The 16,895-nt window shown below is 40.2% G+C and overlaps 2 protein-coding genes across 7 annotated transcripts; both read right to left on the reverse strand.

The window, feature by feature from the left end:
* Positions 1–1,579: 1,579 nt before the first annotated feature.
* On the reverse strand, positions 1,580–5,143 carry LOC146705395 (uncharacterized). Of its 3 annotated transcripts, none has more exons than XM_085463046.1 (4): positions 3,863–4,966; positions 3,006–3,170; positions 2,796–2,928; positions 1,580–1,841 (listed from the first exon to the last, which is right to left on the reverse strand). In XM_085463046.1, exons 1-3 carry the CDS (start codon positions 3,917–3,919, stop codon positions 2,839–2,841), a joined length of 312 nt encoding a protein of 103 aa, XP_085319172.1. In that variant the 5' UTR covers positions 3,920–4,966; the 3' UTR covers positions 1,580–1,841; positions 2,796–2,838. The 3 variants fall into 3 exon arrangements, with proteins under 3 accessions (XP_085319172.1, XP_085319171.1, XP_085319170.1); XM_085463045.1 differs by lacking the exon at positions 1,580–1,841 and adding an exon at positions 5,007–5,143 and having other exon boundaries at positions 2,314–2,928; positions 3,863–4,011; XM_085463044.1 differs by lacking the exon at positions 1,580–1,841 and having other exon boundaries at positions 2,314–2,928; positions 3,863–4,965.
* A 4,590-nt stretch (positions 5,144–9,733) lies between these two features.
* Positions 9,734–15,474, reverse strand: thap1 (THAP domain containing, apoptosis associated protein 1). Of its 4 annotated transcripts, XR_014921355.1 has the most exons (5): positions 15,198–15,474; positions 14,269–14,461; positions 13,659–14,070; positions 13,202–13,563; positions 9,734–10,315 (listed from the first exon to the last, which is right to left on the reverse strand). XR_014921355.1 is itself a non-coding variant. In XM_085463047.1 (4 exons), the coding sequence occupies exons 1-4, from the start codon at positions 15,266–15,268 to the stop codon at positions 13,526–13,528; spliced, it is 714 nt and encodes a 237-aa protein (XP_085319173.1). In that variant the 5' UTR covers positions 15,269–15,474; the 3' UTR covers positions 12,572–13,525. The 4 variants fall into 4 exon arrangements, 3 of the variants coding, with proteins under 3 accessions (XP_085319173.1, XP_085319174.1, XP_085319175.1); XM_085463047.1 differs by lacking the exon at positions 9,734–10,315 and having other exon boundaries at positions 12,572–13,563; XM_085463048.1 differs by lacking the exon at positions 9,734–10,315 and having other exon boundaries at positions 12,572–13,563; positions 13,659–14,067; positions 15,198–15,473.
* Between the last annotated feature and the right edge of the window lie 1,421 nt (positions 15,475–16,895).

The following is a 16,895-nucleotide window of genomic DNA, read 5'->3' on the forward strand; positions in this document are numbered from 1 at the left end:
GAGTACAAATAAGCAGTCCTAGAATATAAAGCATGAATGAAGTAATTCTGCAGCATTAACTACCCCATGAGTAAAGCCATTCTAGTAAACACATGACATATTCTAGAGTAAAAAAATAAATAACTTCCAGAGCATTTGTTTAGACTATTTATGTGGAAAATTAATTCTGTCAATTTAGAGCAGTAAGTAATTATAGAGCATGAATTAGTTTGAATATATGAACTTTGATGTAAAACGTGGATTAAACAATCAAAGCACAGCTTAAAGTAACTGTAGATCTGTTTTAATGCTTCTACAGCAAAGGTTTCCATCCATCTGGGTTTGGATCTCAGGGGCAGCAGTCTAAGCAGAGAAGCCCAGACGTCCCCCAACTGGGCCACCTCTTCCTGCTCATCCAGGGGAACACCAAGTTGTTTCCAAACCAGTTGAGAGATCAAGCTTTTGCTGCAGTTGTAAGTGGCCTGAATGGCCTGTAAAAATGGATCACATCATATACTATCAAATCAACCTCCACAGGATATCCTGAGGGATGCAGTCGAATGTCTTCCACAAGTCCACAAAACACATGCAGACTGGTCAGAGGCACATGTGAATATCCTTGAGATGATAAAGAGCTGGTCCACTGTCCAAAAGCCAGAACGAAAACGTATCCTGGATGGAACTTTCCCAGGGAAGCTGAGGAGTGTGATCCTCCTATTAATTAAATAATCCTAAAACATGAACTCTAGAGTGTTTCAGCTAACTGATAATACCTTCAATACCTTCTGAATTAAACATGAAGTTAATTTATTTGAAATAATTCAGGCTCTAAAATTATTTGGGGCATAATTACTGAATTTCATTTTGTGCCTTCCTTTATCTGTGCTGTGAGTCTGATCGTTCCTGCTGTAAAGCTGGGTGCTCACTCTACATCATGAATACATTTATCTCTTTATATGGTTGTTGGTTAGGCCCTCAAAACAGTGCCAGTTTCTCTCGTGGTCCCTTGGGAAAATTAAGTGCCCACCCCTGATCAAGATGACTAGCTTAATTACATTAAGAAATCTACCATCTCTACCCCAGAAAACTCCGTTTGTACACTGCACCTCTTTAATTCATGTTATAAAACAACTTCCTGGGATTCATCCTCCAGTAGTGTTTATTTTTCCATTTCTATAGTTATTTAAAGCCTAGAGAGCACAGTAATGCTTAAAGGGTATAAGATTTTTTTTTTTTAAATGCATTTCTTTATGCTGCATTGTTTATGCAGCGCAAGTTTAGCATTTAAGAGCATGTACTCTGGATCCTGATTAGCATTTATCTGGAACACAAGTTAATCATTTATAAAGAACTAATTAAGTAATTTGGAGCATAAATTAAGGACTTCTGTAGCATGACTTGTGTAATTGTAGTCTGTGAATTTATTACCTTTGGCTTCGTTTTAAAAGTAATTCATTTGTGTATCTGCTTTTGTGCCTTATTAGTTATTTTTCGGTCTCCTCAGCAGCCTCTCGGTTCAGCCTTTCCCTCCTCTGATCTCTTTCTTCTCCTCTCACAGTTAAAGCCCTCTCTCCCCTTGTCTTCCTCCCCCGCTCTGCTTCTTCCCCTCAGGCGTCTCTTCAGAGTTTTTGAGGAAAGAGCAGATTATTGGCAGTGAGATCATACTGCGGTACAGATCGAATGCATGCTGCCGGGCAGATTTTAAAAATGATGACAGTGTTTTATATTTATATACATCATTATCGTGGTGCAGCACCGTCCCGCTAACCTCCATTTACTCCGAGCGTTTGGCTCGCTGCTGCAGGCTGAATTCACTGAGTCCAGACTGAAGAGAATGAAAAGTGAAGCCGGGGAGTTTGTATCTGGGTCAGAGGATGAACATATTCATCAGCAGCACATTCACATGAGAGGAGACTGAACAGAAGAAAAACAGCCGGTAGAAGAAGAAGAAGACATGACGTGCACATGCTGTTCATCTTTCACCTTACACTCAGAAAAATAAAGGTGCCAACTGGAACCAAAAGTGGTTCTTTAGACTGATGCCATAGAAGAACCTTTTTTGGTGCCACAAAGAACCTTTCAAACGATGGTTCTTTGAAGAACCATTTCTTTCAGTGGTTCATTGAAGAACCTTTAAAGGTGCCCCAAAGAACCATTTCTTGATGGTTCTTTGGGGCACCTTTAAAGGTTTTTCAAAGCTCCTTCAAATGGTTCTTTAAAAGAACCATTTTAAAGAACCTTTTTTGAGTGGTTCTTTAAAAAACCATTTTAAATCTTTCAAAATAAAATGCATCATAAATTGAATTTGAGTAGGGGAAAATAAATACGAGCACAGCATAGACATATATTAATGGTTTATTGTCATTTTGTAGTTACCAAAAGACAAAAAGGCATTTTAACCCTCAGCACAACATCACTACTAATACATGTCATATATTAGTGTTTTAAACAGTAATAATTAAATATATTGGCTATACTATAAATAAATATATATAAATACTATATCTACAGATAACACAACAAATAATACATGTATTGTTTAATTAATAAAACATCAGAAAGTGATAAAATACATTAGAAATAGCAATAGCTTCATAACAGACCAATAAATCAACACATTATCAGCAGATGTTTGCATGTTCAGTAAAAATATTTCAACAACAAGTTTATGATTAAAATGATCAATGAACTTCAGCCTTACACTATGTAATGTACGTTTCATGTTGTACTCATGGTCCTTGGTTAGTCCAGTTTAGGATAATGTCTCTGACGTATGTTTCATATCAAATATATGTCATATCAAAACAAGCCCACACCTGCAGTTGTTTCAGTTTTTCATTGGTGTTTCCTGTCAGCTGGTCAACCTCTCAGGCGGACATCCATATCAGCCAACCAAACGACAAGTTCCTCCCTTTGTGCTTCAAATCCCTCCCACTCTGAGACAAGGAGCTGAAAGAGAGAGAAAAGAGTCAATTATAAAGAAGAGAGAAAAGTGAAACCCTCCTCAGAAGGTCTGACTCGCATACCTGCAGTTGACCTGTGATGGACTCCAGTTTGGCGTTCACATCATCCCTTGCTGTTGCCAGTAGCCGAGTCTGCAGGGTGCCCTGGAAGAGCTGAGTTAATGTTCCACTCCTCCTGGTCAGGCTCTCCAGCTGGATGAGCCGAGATCTCCCCTCTCGCCGCTGCCTCTGAACACAGAAACACAAATTTCATCTGAAGCAGGAGGTGCAGATTTTTTTTTGCTATTCTTTTCTAAATCCAGGCTTGATCACGTGGAGGTATTTGGAAAACTTTTTTGGCCAGTGGACGACTGTTGTCTTGCAGAAAGTCAAATCAAACATATGCGATACACAATCAATTCACAAGAACACATAAAAAAATAAGTCCAGTTCTTGCCTGATTTCAAGTGAAATCTGCATGAAAACAGGGTGACAGAAGTAAAACGAGTGCACAAAGCCTCACTTTGTACAAGCCTGCTATTACAGTTCTCCTCTATGCAGACGACTTTCCTGTTTTCAAGGCACAACTTGGATCTGCTGTACAAATCTTATGGATACACACTAAATGAAACAATAGTGTGCACGACTCCAGATTCTGATCCCTCATCCTAATATGGTCCCAACATAGCAACAGCAATAAAGCAAATGTTGAGGCTTCAAGTCCATAAACCAATGGCTGAAGTGGGTTTTATCATAAGGGTGATAAATATACAGATTTCAGTCTGTCTCAGAGATTTGATGTTCATTTATCTGCAGATGCACTATACGTACCTGCTCCATGGTTTTTCACAACATTTTGCATATCACTATTTAATACAGGAAGTAGGTGAACTAAAACAAGTCATCGTTCTTTGTGAGAGGACCATATTAATGAAACAAACCTCAATGACATCATAGGGATCCCTAAAGATGCTCCTGCTGCTTCTCTTCCTCCTCATCGTAAGCTTCCTTCTTCTTGTCCTCGCCTTCCATCCAATTGTAATTCAACCTAATTGTGTTTCTCCCCCTCCTCTTCCTCATTTTGTTGGAGCTGTGAACACAATTAATGTGAATCTGGATTAATTTGTGCAAACAAGAAAAATCTACAGCTTTTTGGTCAGAGGTGCTCTTGTGATTTAAGCCGGGTAGAGTAGATTTATGTGTTGATGCTACCTGCTTCAGCTCTGGCTGCTGAGTGATATTTACACCCTGGCTGGATTACAAACTTTAACCATGTGCTGAACTTTGGCCCAGCGTTGATACCTCTTGTTAGTATAACGACCTCTTCTTAGCTTGTATGTATGATGTATGATGGTGGATAAATGAAATATACAAAAAAATTAACTATATTACAAAAGAACATCTATCTTGGAAACATCAAATGACCGGAGCATAACTTGTCAACTAGTCCGAAACTAAGTTATGCAGGAACAGTCAAAGACACACCTTCTCATGTTTGAAACCATTGTTTGAAAGGTTCTTTGTGGCACCAAAAAAGGTTCTTCTATGGCATCAGTCTAAAGAACCACGTTCTATTCATTTCTATATAATTCGATTAGACAATAAAGAGTTATCTAATCTAATTATTCATTCAAAACTCTTATGCATAGCTGCATTTTATACAGCTCATACAGAATTCAAAGTACAGGTTCATGTGAGTATTTAATGTACGGCTCAGAGCTACAGGATTTCAGAGTTTCTAGATCAGACACAGAGCCCACAACAGGCTTCAGGCGCCATTTTAGTGACTTTAACAATATATTAAATTTTAATTTCGGTCTAGCTGACATTAGGTTATGCACGCAGCACGCAATTGAACCACATATTTTAGAAGCCAAAGGTTCAAATTAGCTGGAAGCAGCTTCACTTAATTATAACAGTGGTTTTGTTAGGAAAACAGTTTCTGTATACCGGATACTAAATTGCGCTGACGTCAACGGCTAACGTATCTAGCTAATCGCTACTGTTAGCACAACATCAACAGCAAGCTACAATGACGAGTAACAAAAACAAAACAGTAATAAGGTTTTAATGAAAATGTTTTACCTTTTCTAACAGTCCCAGAATCCACAGCTTCAAAGTCCAGCAGGTACTGAAGACTGTTATCCGTTTCGCTGTCACCGTCCGTGAGTTTTTTTCCCGAAAGGTCAAGGCCCGCCGCTCGCGCACTCTGTCTGCGCATGCGCATCCCAACGACTGACCCCCTCCGTCCGCTCCCGGGAGGTTATAGTATGACGTGTTCTGACGTCACTGTCTCTCTCCCTGTCATTTATTTGGCTCGAAACACATATTATCAAATTGCTCAGTGATGAACAACTACTCAGATCATTTACCTAAGCAGTGCGCTTTGTCAAAACGAAGTGTGTGTTCATTACACTGACATTCTGTTCTGCAATTGTTATTTACTTGTATTTCATAATTTGACTTTACATACTGCTGGGTGGTTTGTAAAGTTTACAATAACTAGTATTATCATTATGCTATATTTTCAAAAATATATAATAATCTCAAAAGTAATGCCTTGGAGTAGAAAATAGAATAGAATAGAATAGAATAGAATAGAATAGAATAGAATTCAACTTTATTGTCATTGCACATGCACAGGTACAGGGCAACGAAATGCAGTTTGCATCCATCCAGAAGTGCTTTAGTGATATAGATATATTATATTACATATTATATATTATCCATTATAGTAATGCTTTATCAAAATTTATAACTAAAGTACAGTATTTGAATGTGTGTATTGTGTCTACTGTTTGTTAACTCACCATATTCATAATGTGTTTGTGGGGTTAGGGGTGTGTGTGTGTGTGGGGGGGGGGGGGGGGGGGGGTTAGGGTCTTTAGGCTTTGGCCCCCCACCCCTGCCACCAGTATATTTCTAGCAAATATTTCTAGCTTTTATTTGAATATTCAGTTTCCTACCATCTTCTCTTAAAGGGTAATTGCCAGGTATCCCGTCCTCTCCCTTCGCACACACATGCACACAAAGAAAACACACAGTATAATTCACAGCCTCATTATAGTGAATAAATATTTATGCCATTTACACCATCAAACTTAGATTGCTAAGGATGAAGAACCTTTTGTTCTTTAAAGAACCATTTGTAATAGCTGAAGAACCATCCACAAAATAAAAAGGTTCTTTGACGTATGATGGTTCTTTAAAGAACCATGAAGCCATCTGAAGAACCATTTAAGAACCATAATTTTTCTGAGTGTAGGAGCTCAACTTTACCCCTTAAATGTAGCCCTAAATGTGCCCCTGTGCTCACGAGAATAATGCACTGTACTATAGTTCATATTATTAATTTAGTGGAAAGTGTCTTTGTGTTCCTGCCTCCGGCTTTCAGTGCCATGAGCAGAGCATGCTGGGAGCAGCAGGTCATCCAGGTGTTATCTAATGAAAGCGGTCAGGCTGCAGCCCGAGGAGCGTTACTGTTCAGACAGGGCGACCTTGATGCTATGCCTGGGGGCGGAGCTTCAGACCAAGCACGTCCACCTGGATCAGATTCAGCCCTGCAGAGGGCTGTTCACCTGAGGAGGGTCGAGGTCGTGAGGAGAAACTGATACCAGAGCAAAACTAAACTGTTAGCGTTTCCTGAGGCCTGATGGAGGAGTCTCACTGTCAGAGCAGCACCTCCGTGCAACAGATATCAGCCCTTAAATGTCACTTTTCTACTGATAAGCTGCGGGTACACTGTCAGTTCTGTCTCGGTACCTTTTGAAAACCAGCATAGAAGAAGTTGGGATAATTTCAGTGCCTGAAATGTCATGGCAGATAGCTTCTGTGGTCTGCATCTGCCAATAATTGGTGAGCTTTTCACCAATTATTGGCTGGGGAGCTGGCCACAGCTTGAACATTCAACCACTAACGTTCTACCCACTCCAAAATCCAAAACTGTTGAAATTATCATAGTGATGAAGGGTTGGAATCCCACTGGAAGCTTTTTGTGTGTGTGTGGAAAAAAGTAAATATATCCTTTTTTATGTCATATATTATAATAATATCAAGTGAAAGCTCTTGTTCTAATATAAGTGCCAAACAACAGTTTTAAGTTTTGGAAAGCAGATTCACCTCCATATGCTTCAGTGGTTTGATCCACTGCTTGCCATTCCCTAACTCAGGGGTCAAACTCATGCTATGTCAGTGGTCATACTGAGTCCAATTTAGGGTACAACAGAATCATATCAGAATCAGAATCAGAGAGACTTTATTTACCCCCAAGGGGCAAACAGGATGGTAACCACCTGTAAAGTCACTGAATAATAATCCTGCCAGACTTCAGATACATTTCAGTAAGTATCCCAACTATTTACTAAACTATAAACTATCCACACATGCACTGCCATCTTCACACAGAGACAGATTTCTTTACAGTTTTCACACTTTGCAAAGCAAAACAGTGAGCCATGCCCTGACTCTATTACTCTGCAATCTTAAAACAAAGGATGTGTGAGACATTTGATCTTTACTTCTGCATCTTTATGGAGGCAGGAGGTCTGTCTACACCACATTTTTACAAGTAAAATTGCTTTGGTGTTTATTTATGATAGAATATGTGATGTCTCAAGGCTTCTCTGTAACCCTATAGAGAAAAAAATCCTCGAAGCACCCGTGTTACTTTGCATGCTTCTTGTAGTGAAATCCTGGACACATCACATCATCATCACCCCTTTAGGCCTCGCTGCAATGTAAAGAATATAAACACATGACATCAACCAGCAGCCTCACATGGGACACTGAGTTACTCAGACCTCGGACATGTAGCTCTGTACCACCACCTTCTGGGCAAAAGTATCACTGCGGCCAAAGTGGAAAAGGTTTTGTTACCTTAATTTATGTAAGAAGAAGAAGAAGAATACTAATAAAAATATTACCTAGCTTATACTTCATTATACTCGTCCTCACATTAGCTGTAATTGAGTTGTAGCGGTGGGTTAGTGGAGCTAGTCCCCAAAAGTTGATTCTGTTCATCTGGACGTAGTGTTTTCAGTGGGAGAAACATTTAACCACTCATCCAAGTGACTTCTTCAGTCTCAGCTGACTGCAGGTTTCCCCAATCTTATAAACAGTACATTTGCATAATGACTGAAACCAATGGGCTGTGAGGTCAGTTCCTTGATCATTAATATGCAAATTCTCATAACCATTGATCAGCAACCACTTATCAAAGCCCACTGATCAATGGCCATGAGTAACATTCAGAGAGAGTTGGAGAATGGCTGCAAACACAGCATTATAAGATGGCGAAAGATGTACTCTTAGGCCCCCTCCTCGATTAAGAGATGGTCTTTCCCCTGTCCAGGATGTGCACATCCTCATCACTGAAAGAGTGTCCACTGGCCTGTAGGTGTGAATAGACTGCAGTGTCCTGGCCTGATGAGGTGGCTCTTCTGTGTTGTGTCATCCACTTCGCCAGAGGTTGTTTGGTTTCCCCGATGTATAAATCCTGGCAATCCTCCTGGCACTTCACAGCGTACACTGTGTTACTCTGTTTGTGTCGGGGACCCGATTCTTGGGGTGGACCAACTTTTGGCGCAGCGTGTTTTGGGGTTTAAAAGTCACAGAGACCCGGTGTTTAGAAAAAATGCAGCTCAACTGTTTTGCTTGGGCAGCGGTTGTCCTTCTCTCCTGGATCGGCTGGAGCTTTCTTTAGGTGCCTTCCCAGGCAGCTGGTTATCCCAGCTGACAAATGTCCAGCTGGGATAACCACATTTACTCAGGGCCTTCTTGATGTGCCATTCTTCTGCTTCCCTGGCCACTGTGTCTGTGGGGATGGTGTTCGCTCTGGGTTATAGCATCCTGATGACACCCAGTTTGTGCTCCAGTGGATGATGGGAGTCAAACCTTAAATACTGAGCCGTATGTGTAGGTTTATGGTACACATCAGCTTTTAGATGTCCCCCATTACTGATAGAAATCCCACAGTCTAGGCTAGCCTGCCACTTTTCATATCCTCCCTGGTGAATTTGATGTGTTGGTCCACCGAGTTAATATGATTCGTGAATTGTGGTACGTTCTGAGATTTGATTTTCACCCAGGTGTCATCCACATACCTGAACCAATGACTTGGTGGTGTTCCAGGGTAGGATAGCAAAGCCCTCTTTTCCACTTCTTCCAAGAAGTACAAGTTGGCCACAATGGGTGAAACTGGGGAACCCATGGCACGCCTATGTTTCTGCCTGTAGTACGGACCCTTGTATGTGAAATAGGAGGAATTAAGACACCGTTCCAAAAGCGAACATCATCCTGTAATCTCTTACGAACTACCTCCACCGCTTCTGTGACTGGGATGCAAGTGAAGAGAGAGGTAACATTGTATGAGACCATGGTTTTATCTGCCTCCATAATGACATCTCACATTCTCAACACAATTCAAGGTGTTCTGGATGTGGTGTTCAGAGCTGCCGACCAACGGGTTGAGGATCGAAGCCAGAAACTTAGAGATGTTATAGGTGACAGAGTTGATCATACAGATAATCGGTCTTAAAGGAGGAGTTAGGTTAGCTGTTGATTCAAAATTGGCCATAGGAGTGAGTGCAAGTGGGTCTTTTTGTCTCTATGTGAGAATGGATGTAGGTGACTTTTATTGTGATTTGACACGACATAAATATAACCGGAGTCAAGTGAATATGGAAGATGTATTTGAAAAAATCAAGGATCTCTGATGGTGGGAAATGCTCTATAAATCATTAAAATCTGTTTTCTAACGTGTGAGACGAGTACATGGGTAAATAAACTCACTGTGGGCATGAATGCCATTGTTTGTTGGGGCTTTCTAAAAATTTTATTTATCATTTCTATTCATGGTAACAATAAATACAAGATAATTAGGGTAAAGGCAGGGGAGAGGATTAAACACAGAACAAAACAACAACAAAAACAAAAATAACAAAAACACTGTGGTTGTGAAGTATCTGCATGATTGAGGAATTGAGGAATTTCATTGATTAACGAAATTCAGTTCAATTTTCCATCCATCCATCTTCATCCGCTTTATCCGAGGCCGGGTCGCGGGGGCAGCAGCCTAAGCAAAGAGGCCCAGACCTCCCTCTGTGTGTGTGTGCCAGTTCAATTTTTTCAATTAAATTTTATTTATATAGCGCCAAACCACAACGACAGACGCCTCAAGGAGCTTTATATTGTAAGGTAGACCTCACAATAATACATACAGAGAAAAAAAACCCCACAATCATATGACCCCCTATGAGCAAGCACTGTGGCAACAGTGGGAAGGAAAAACTCCCTTTTCACAGGAAGAAACCTCCGGCAGAACCAGGCTCAGGGAGGGGCGGGGCCATCTGCTGCGACCGGTTGGGGTGAGAGAAGGAAGACATGATAAAGACATGCTGTGGAAGAGAGACAGAGGTTAATAACAGATATGATTCAGTGCAGAGAGGTCTATTAACACGTAGTGAGTGAGAAAGGTGACTGAAGAAGAAATACTCAATGCATCATGGGAATCGGGGAGTTTTTAGGACATGCTGATAATAATGAATTACAGTAGTCCAGCCTAGAAGTAATAAATGCATGAACTAGTTTTTCAGTATCACTCTCAAACAGGATATTTCTAATTTTAGAGATATTGTGCAAATGGAAGAAAGCAGTCTTACATATTTGTTTAATATGTGCATTGAAAAACGTATACTAGTTTTATACTAGTTTTTTATGTTGTGTTTTTATTATTATTATTATTATTATTATTATTATAGGACACAATAAAAGTTGAATGTTGTATTGGTACTGACCAATGATTTTAGGAATTTAAAACTCAGCAGTCTTGAAAGTCTAAGTTTAGTCATAATAATTTTATGCTAATTACTTAATTGTAACAAAAAAAGTTACCTTTATTTTATTTTATTTTTTGCTTGAATGCATCATCACTCAAATTACAGAAAGAGTTTTAGTTTTAAGTCAATATAATTTTGAGTATGAATATAAATCTTTGGGGTCACAAACCTGGAAAGTTACACTTTAAAAAATTGTGTAACATCTCTGTCCATAAACAATGGCTCAAATATTCAGAAAGAATAATTGAGTTTAAAAGTTTAGGTCAGGGCCTGAGCTCCAAACCTGGACCAAACTTCTCAGATGTGATAAAGCTCTGCCCCTGAACACATTTCAATTGTAATATTTTAAAATAGTGACGGCACCACCTAGTGGGAACAGATGAAATGTCACGTTTTAACCTTTGGGCTTCACTTTGGGCTACAGTTTCAAGGTGGCTGACTCAGGCAACCTCAAATTTGTCCAGGACAGGCTTAAGGAGTTGGTCTTTGGGTGCTTTGAAAACTGTCAGTTTTTGTCAAAAGCCGCAGTGAATTTTAATGTTTCCCCACAAGGCACCAAATTGATGTAACTCAAAGACATGTTTTCCAGTCTCTCCCAAACTTCACAGGCAGGATGAGAGTCTCACCCTGGTATGCCCATTGTCAGCAATAGTTAAAGCGCCACCTAGTGGCAACAGAAAATGTCAGGTTTTATTTTTCTACAGGGATTTCATCAGAGCAACATGATCTTTAGTGAGTGTGATCTTTGGTGATGTTAAATTGCAACGCTTTTGAGTTTATGTTAAAGGGCGCGGTCGTGGCAGCATGCCAACTTTCGAATATTCGCCACAAGACAGGATATTGTGTATCTCAGCTGTACATTGTCCAGTCTGGAGAAATCTACGTGGCAGTATTAGGTCACACTTGTGTTGCCACCTAGTGGACACAGAAATTTCATCCAATCTAGCTGAAATTTTAATTGGCGGTTCCAATTTATTGAAGTTTTTTTTTAATCATTAACAATGTATGCTGCATGATCATTCCAGCCTGAAAAATGAACAATTTAAAGAAATCATTAAAAGTCCATGATATTCACACCCTTGACATGTGTGTGAGCTTCCAGCTACAAGTGTACACATTTGCAGATCTGATTCACTGGAGAAAACTTCAAAATAACACTCTTTGCTAAACTTTGATGGTTCGTATCTCAGTGTGGAACAGGTGACTGCTCAAAACAAATTTGAGCATATGAAAGGTTTCCATTTTACCCACCAGGCTGATCCATTCTGGGTCAAAATCACTTTCTAATTATTAAAAAGGATGCTTGAATTTGTTTGTTTTGTAGTTTCTATGTTTGATTTTTTTGTACTGCAAGACATTAAGACGGCTGTCGGGACAATCCTGCTGTCTGCTGGGCTGACCCGCCGAGCTAAGCAGGGGCAGGGGAGAAAATAAAATCTCCCACAGTAACAATGTAAAGATAGTCTTCCATGTTGGAAAAAAAAAAAGTAGGACTTTCAAACATCAGGAACACCACATTCTGGGTTTGGATCTTGTAGTCTTCCATCATGGGAATGACTGCAAACATCTACAAAGGTGGAAAATCCCTCCACACCAAACATGAACCGAGTCCCTGGATCTAGGAGGAGATTTGGATCCGTTTCATTTTCTGATATTTTCATGGGAACATGAAGACGATCTCTGCTGGTTTTTCTTTTATTCACTTTAATTTCATTGGTGATGACACAACAACGGCCGAGCTTCACTTCTGCTAATTTCATGCAAAACCAGTCACATGACCTCCTCAGTGAAGGAAGCACAAAGAGCCAAAGAAGCTGCTCGTATGGCTTCAGTTTATTGCACATCAGCAGTAACAAGCAGTGTTTTTGCATCTCAAGAAACACTGAAAAATGTAAAGCTGCTTTTGCAGCAAATGTACTTCAATCAGCCTTTAAGTAAAAAACAAAACTCTGAAAACAAAAGCAGAGAAGCTCAAGTGAGTTAATTTCATACTGTCAAATTGTATTTCCATATTAAACAGCAGAATGTTTAATGGGGATCTATCCAGCACATTTCCAGCATTGTGTTTTTAATTCATAAACTCTCAGAGCAGCTTTGCATGAGTCACAGTTCAAAATAATCTCTTTTTTTGATACCGGGTTTTCAGTTCATCCTCTGTCTGAAATGAGGCGTTTTAGCCTCTCCGACTTTGAGCCGTCTTTCTTTCTGATTAGCTGGGTATTGCTTCTGTGCCCAACAGGACCATATCAGGATATCATCTCTCTATGACATCATACAGATCAAAGAGTACAAAAAAAGGGTTTATTTTCCTGATGAATTTGGTTTACCAACTTTTTTTCCTCTTTCATTTGCAAAACTCAAAACCTAAAGGCTCAGATCGATTCTCCTAACGATCTACCTCAGATGCCTCTGAACATCATGGTTCATAATGGCCTCGGCTCTCACCTTTGAGCTTCGACACCGTGGGCACTTCAGATGAAAACTGCTCAGTTGTGGCTGCAGACCCAGCTCTCCTCACTGGGATGATCCTCCTAGAGAAATTCCAGAAAATCCAGAGATGACGATCTCACCTCAGCTTACGTGGTAACACCTCGTATATGTGACAGAACATAAAAAGCACTCTTTAAAGGAATAGTTCAACAGTTTTCTTTTTTTTTTCTGAGAGGGGGGGGGGCATAACTGTGCTTTGTTTTCCTCAGAGTGACAAGAACCATCAGTCTGTGTGCATCAAGTATGAAGAGCTGTTGGCTCTTGAAACCAAACCAAAACCTAAAGCTTTAAAAAGTCATTTAAGTGCAGCCCGAGCTCTAGAAAACAAAGACAAAAACAGAAAGATGTGTGAATATTTGTGTCCTTCAGTTCAGCAGCAGATGAAACTTCTCCACTCCGCCTCACTCCATGCCTTTCAAACTGTGGTAGATGTGTTTCGGCAAAATCACATATCCCTCACTGAAGCCCGGCTCCGGCGCCGACTGACGGGCCATCCTGGGTGCCGCCTCCCGGGCGGTCTTCAGCCTCTTGAGCTGCCTCTCCTGCCGCCGACACTTCTGCTGCGTCGTCTTCAGCTTCTTCCTCAGATGTTCCACCTGCTCCTCCAGCAGCTCGATGCGCCTCTTCTGCTGCGCCGAGTCCTCTACCGTGTAGTTGTGGTCGCAGGAGACCGCCGTCGTCGTTGAGGTCGTTGTCATCGCGACGCTGCAGGTGTCAAGCGGGTTGCTCTCAGGCTCCTCCTCCTCCGCTGGTTCAGAGGTCAGAGGCAGAGAAAGCGGGAAGAGGTTCTCAGATGGGAAGGGATCCTCCAGGGACTCTGACTGCTAGAGAGAAAAACACGAGTTAACTAATTGCTACCTAACTGAAGTTAACCTGATCTACTTATCTAGCTTACCTAAACTATCTGCTTAATTTGAGCTGTCTCTCAGATCTGTGCTCTTATCTTGAAATAAAGAAATGTGACTGGAAACTCTTGGGAGACTCCTGGAAAAATAAAGCCCTGCCGGCTTTAGTTAGGTCACCTTGATGCTGAGGTTGAAGGTGAACAGCGACGGCACAGCGCTCTCCTTCAGCACACGGTTGTTGCACTCCCTCTTGAAGGAGTCTTCGGTGAAGTGCTGGGAGCAGATGTTGCTGTACTTTGTTGGCTTGAAGTTGTTTCTCCTCATCGCAGCCACCCATTTACAGCAGATATCTGGACGGGCCAGAGGAAACCTGGCAAACAAGTGATAATAATAATACACAGAAACGTCAAAACGCTTCTGTATGATTTGGGAATTATTTTCTGTTATCAGTTTAATGTAATAATTAGTTTAAGTTGCTTATGAAGTACACTTTATGTCTTTGGTAAAAAACAGAACAAAAAAAACAAAACAAAACTGAAGCGTTAACCCTTTCTGTTACTTGTTTTGAGACTAAAGTTGGGGACTAAAGAAATGCGCATTAACTCCCGGCAGTAAGCATAAACACATTAATCCAAACTCCAGTTAAATTTGGAGGAATTCACTATCCCCTTATTTACGGAAAGTCAAACATATTTAAGAATATAACTGCAAGACTTTATAAGTAAATGTGTTCCGTGCTGATAACTTCGGCTTGCAAAAAAGCGAAATAGCCGTAAAGTTCTAGTAATATCTAAATTTTTGTGCCTCGGTATAGCCACTATAGAGAAACTTGTGACTTTAGACTTGATAAAAACATTTGATTTCATCAAATAAAAATAGCATCTGTTGACTTTTATGTAGCCGGATTTTAGCAATGAAACCTGCAAACACGTAAAATGTTCCGTGTCCTACTCCACATGTTTCGTACTGTTGAGGAAGAGCAGTTAATCTTTAATGAGGCAGATTAGTGAACGCAGGCTGGTGGACGTTGCTCAACCACCATGTCAGGACTGCTAATGCTACCCAGCTCGCTGAAACACACAGACACACATTGGCACTTAACTTACTTGTGGAAAGAAATCTCTTTGTCTTTGTGGTAGCGGTTCTTACAGCCGTACGCTGAGCACGTCTGAACCATGGCTGAATATCCAGACAACACTCACTCACAGCCGGACCAGAACTCCACGAAGCTCCGCTGGTGCTTCTTGTCACCCTCCACACAAGCTTCACTGCCACTAACAATGATGGCGGCGAAGAATTAGTCACCTGATCGGCATCCCCGCCTCTAATTGGTGGAGCTTTCTGTCGTTACTTTCCTATAATATCTCAAGAAGTCCACCAGGGGGAGACAAATTTGATAAAGAACATCAATTATATATATATATGCACCCTATTTTTTTATGAGCCTTAATTTAAATACTAATATATATATAATATATATATATACACACACATATACACACACACACATATACATATACACACACATATACACACATATATACACACACACACATATACACACATATATACACACACACACACACACACACATATATATACACACACATATATATATACACACACACATATATATACACACACATATATATATATACACACACACATATATATACACACATACATATATATACACACATACATATATATACACACATACATATATATATATATATATATATATATATATGTATGCAAGCAAGCAAGCAATTTATATAGCACTTTGAAAACAACTCTCAGCTGAAAACAAACACATGACATAATAAATTACAATAGTGAAATAATATATGTAAGAAAATAAAAAATAAAAAACAATAAAAAGTAAATAAATGCAAATTTAATTAAACTAAAACATACAAAAAGTCCGCATCAGACTGTGTCATAAGCCAGGGAGTGAAAGTGCGTATTAAGATGGGCTTTAAAGGTGGACAATGATAGAGCCTCTCTTATGTGCTGAGGCAAATTGTTCCAGAGGTTTGGAGCAACAATAGAGAAGGCCCTGCTCCCTCTGAGCTTCCTCTTAAACCTGGGTACCTCCAGGAGCAGCTTGTCAGCTGACCTGAGAGACCTAGGAGGGGAATAAGCACGAAGAAGCTCACAGAGATAAGTTGGGGCAAGACCATTTAAAGATATAAAAACAAACATTAAAATTTTACAATGAACAGGCAGCCAGTGGAGTGAAGCCAGGATAGAAGTTATATGCTCTCTCTTATGGGTTCTGGTTAAAAGTCATGCAGCAGCATTTTGGTCCAGCTGCAGTCGAGAGAGAAGACACTGACTAACTCCAAAATACAGTGCATTACAGTAATCCAAACGAGATGAAATAAAAGCATGGATTACTGTTTCAAAATGTGGCCGAGATAAAATAGGTCTTAGCTTTGCCAATCACCTTAGGTGATAAAAAGTGGACTTGACAGTAGCCCTAATTTGAGTGTTCAATTTAAAATCACTATCCATCTTAAAACCCAAGTTAGTGACAACAGGTTTAAAATACTCTGCCAGGGGTCCCAAATCAATAGTGGAGGGGTAACAAGGTCCACTAGGACCAAACACAATCACCTCAGTTTTGCTTGAATTGAGTCTTAGAAAATTTTGGGCCATCCAAGTTTTAATATCATCTAGACATGTCAAAAGTGGTTGAATGGAGGAGGCATCTTTCTGTTCCAGAGGCAAATAAATCTGGCAGTCGTCAGCATAGCAGTGGAAGGCTATTCCATGCCTTCTAAGGATGGTACCCAAGGGCT

This window comes from Copadichromis virginalis, linkage group LG7 (genome assembly GCF_057382275.1).
Source record: "Copadichromis virginalis isolate Kocher_CV1m ecotype Utaka linkage group LG7, C_Virginalis_male_GT1.1, whole genome shotgun sequence".
Classification (NCBI taxonomy): Eukaryota; Metazoa; Chordata; class Actinopteri; order Cichliformes; family Cichlidae; genus Copadichromis; species Copadichromis virginalis.

Excerpts from the sequence above, each read along its gene's own strand:
- thap1 (XM_085463047.1), bottom strand. The coding sequence starts at position 15,268 with ATGGTTCAGACGTGCTCAGCGTACGGCTGTAAGAACCGCTACCACAAA. Across the intron at positions 14,071-14,268 it reads CCTTCAACCTCAGCATCAAG|CAGTCAGAGTCCCTGGAGGA; the intron begins GTGACCTAACTA and ends TTTTCTCTCTAG. Across the intron at positions 13,564-13,658 it reads CATCTACCACAGTTTGAAAG|AGCTCGGGCTGCACTTAAAT; the intron begins GCATGGAGTGAG and ends TTTGTTTTCTAG.
- LOC146705395 (XM_085463046.1), bottom strand. The coding sequence starts at position 3,919 with ATGAGGAGGAAGAGAAGCAGCAGGAGCATCTTTAGGGATCCCTATGAT. Across the intron at positions 3,171-3,862 it reads ATCCCTATGATGTCATTGAG|AGGCAGCGGCGAGAGGGGAG; the intron begins GTTTGTTTCATT and ends TTCTGTGTTCAG. Across the intron at positions 2,929-3,005 it reads CCATCACAGGTCAACTGCAG|CTCCTTGTCTCAGAGTGGGA; the intron begins GTATGCGAGTCA and ends TCTCTCTTTCAG.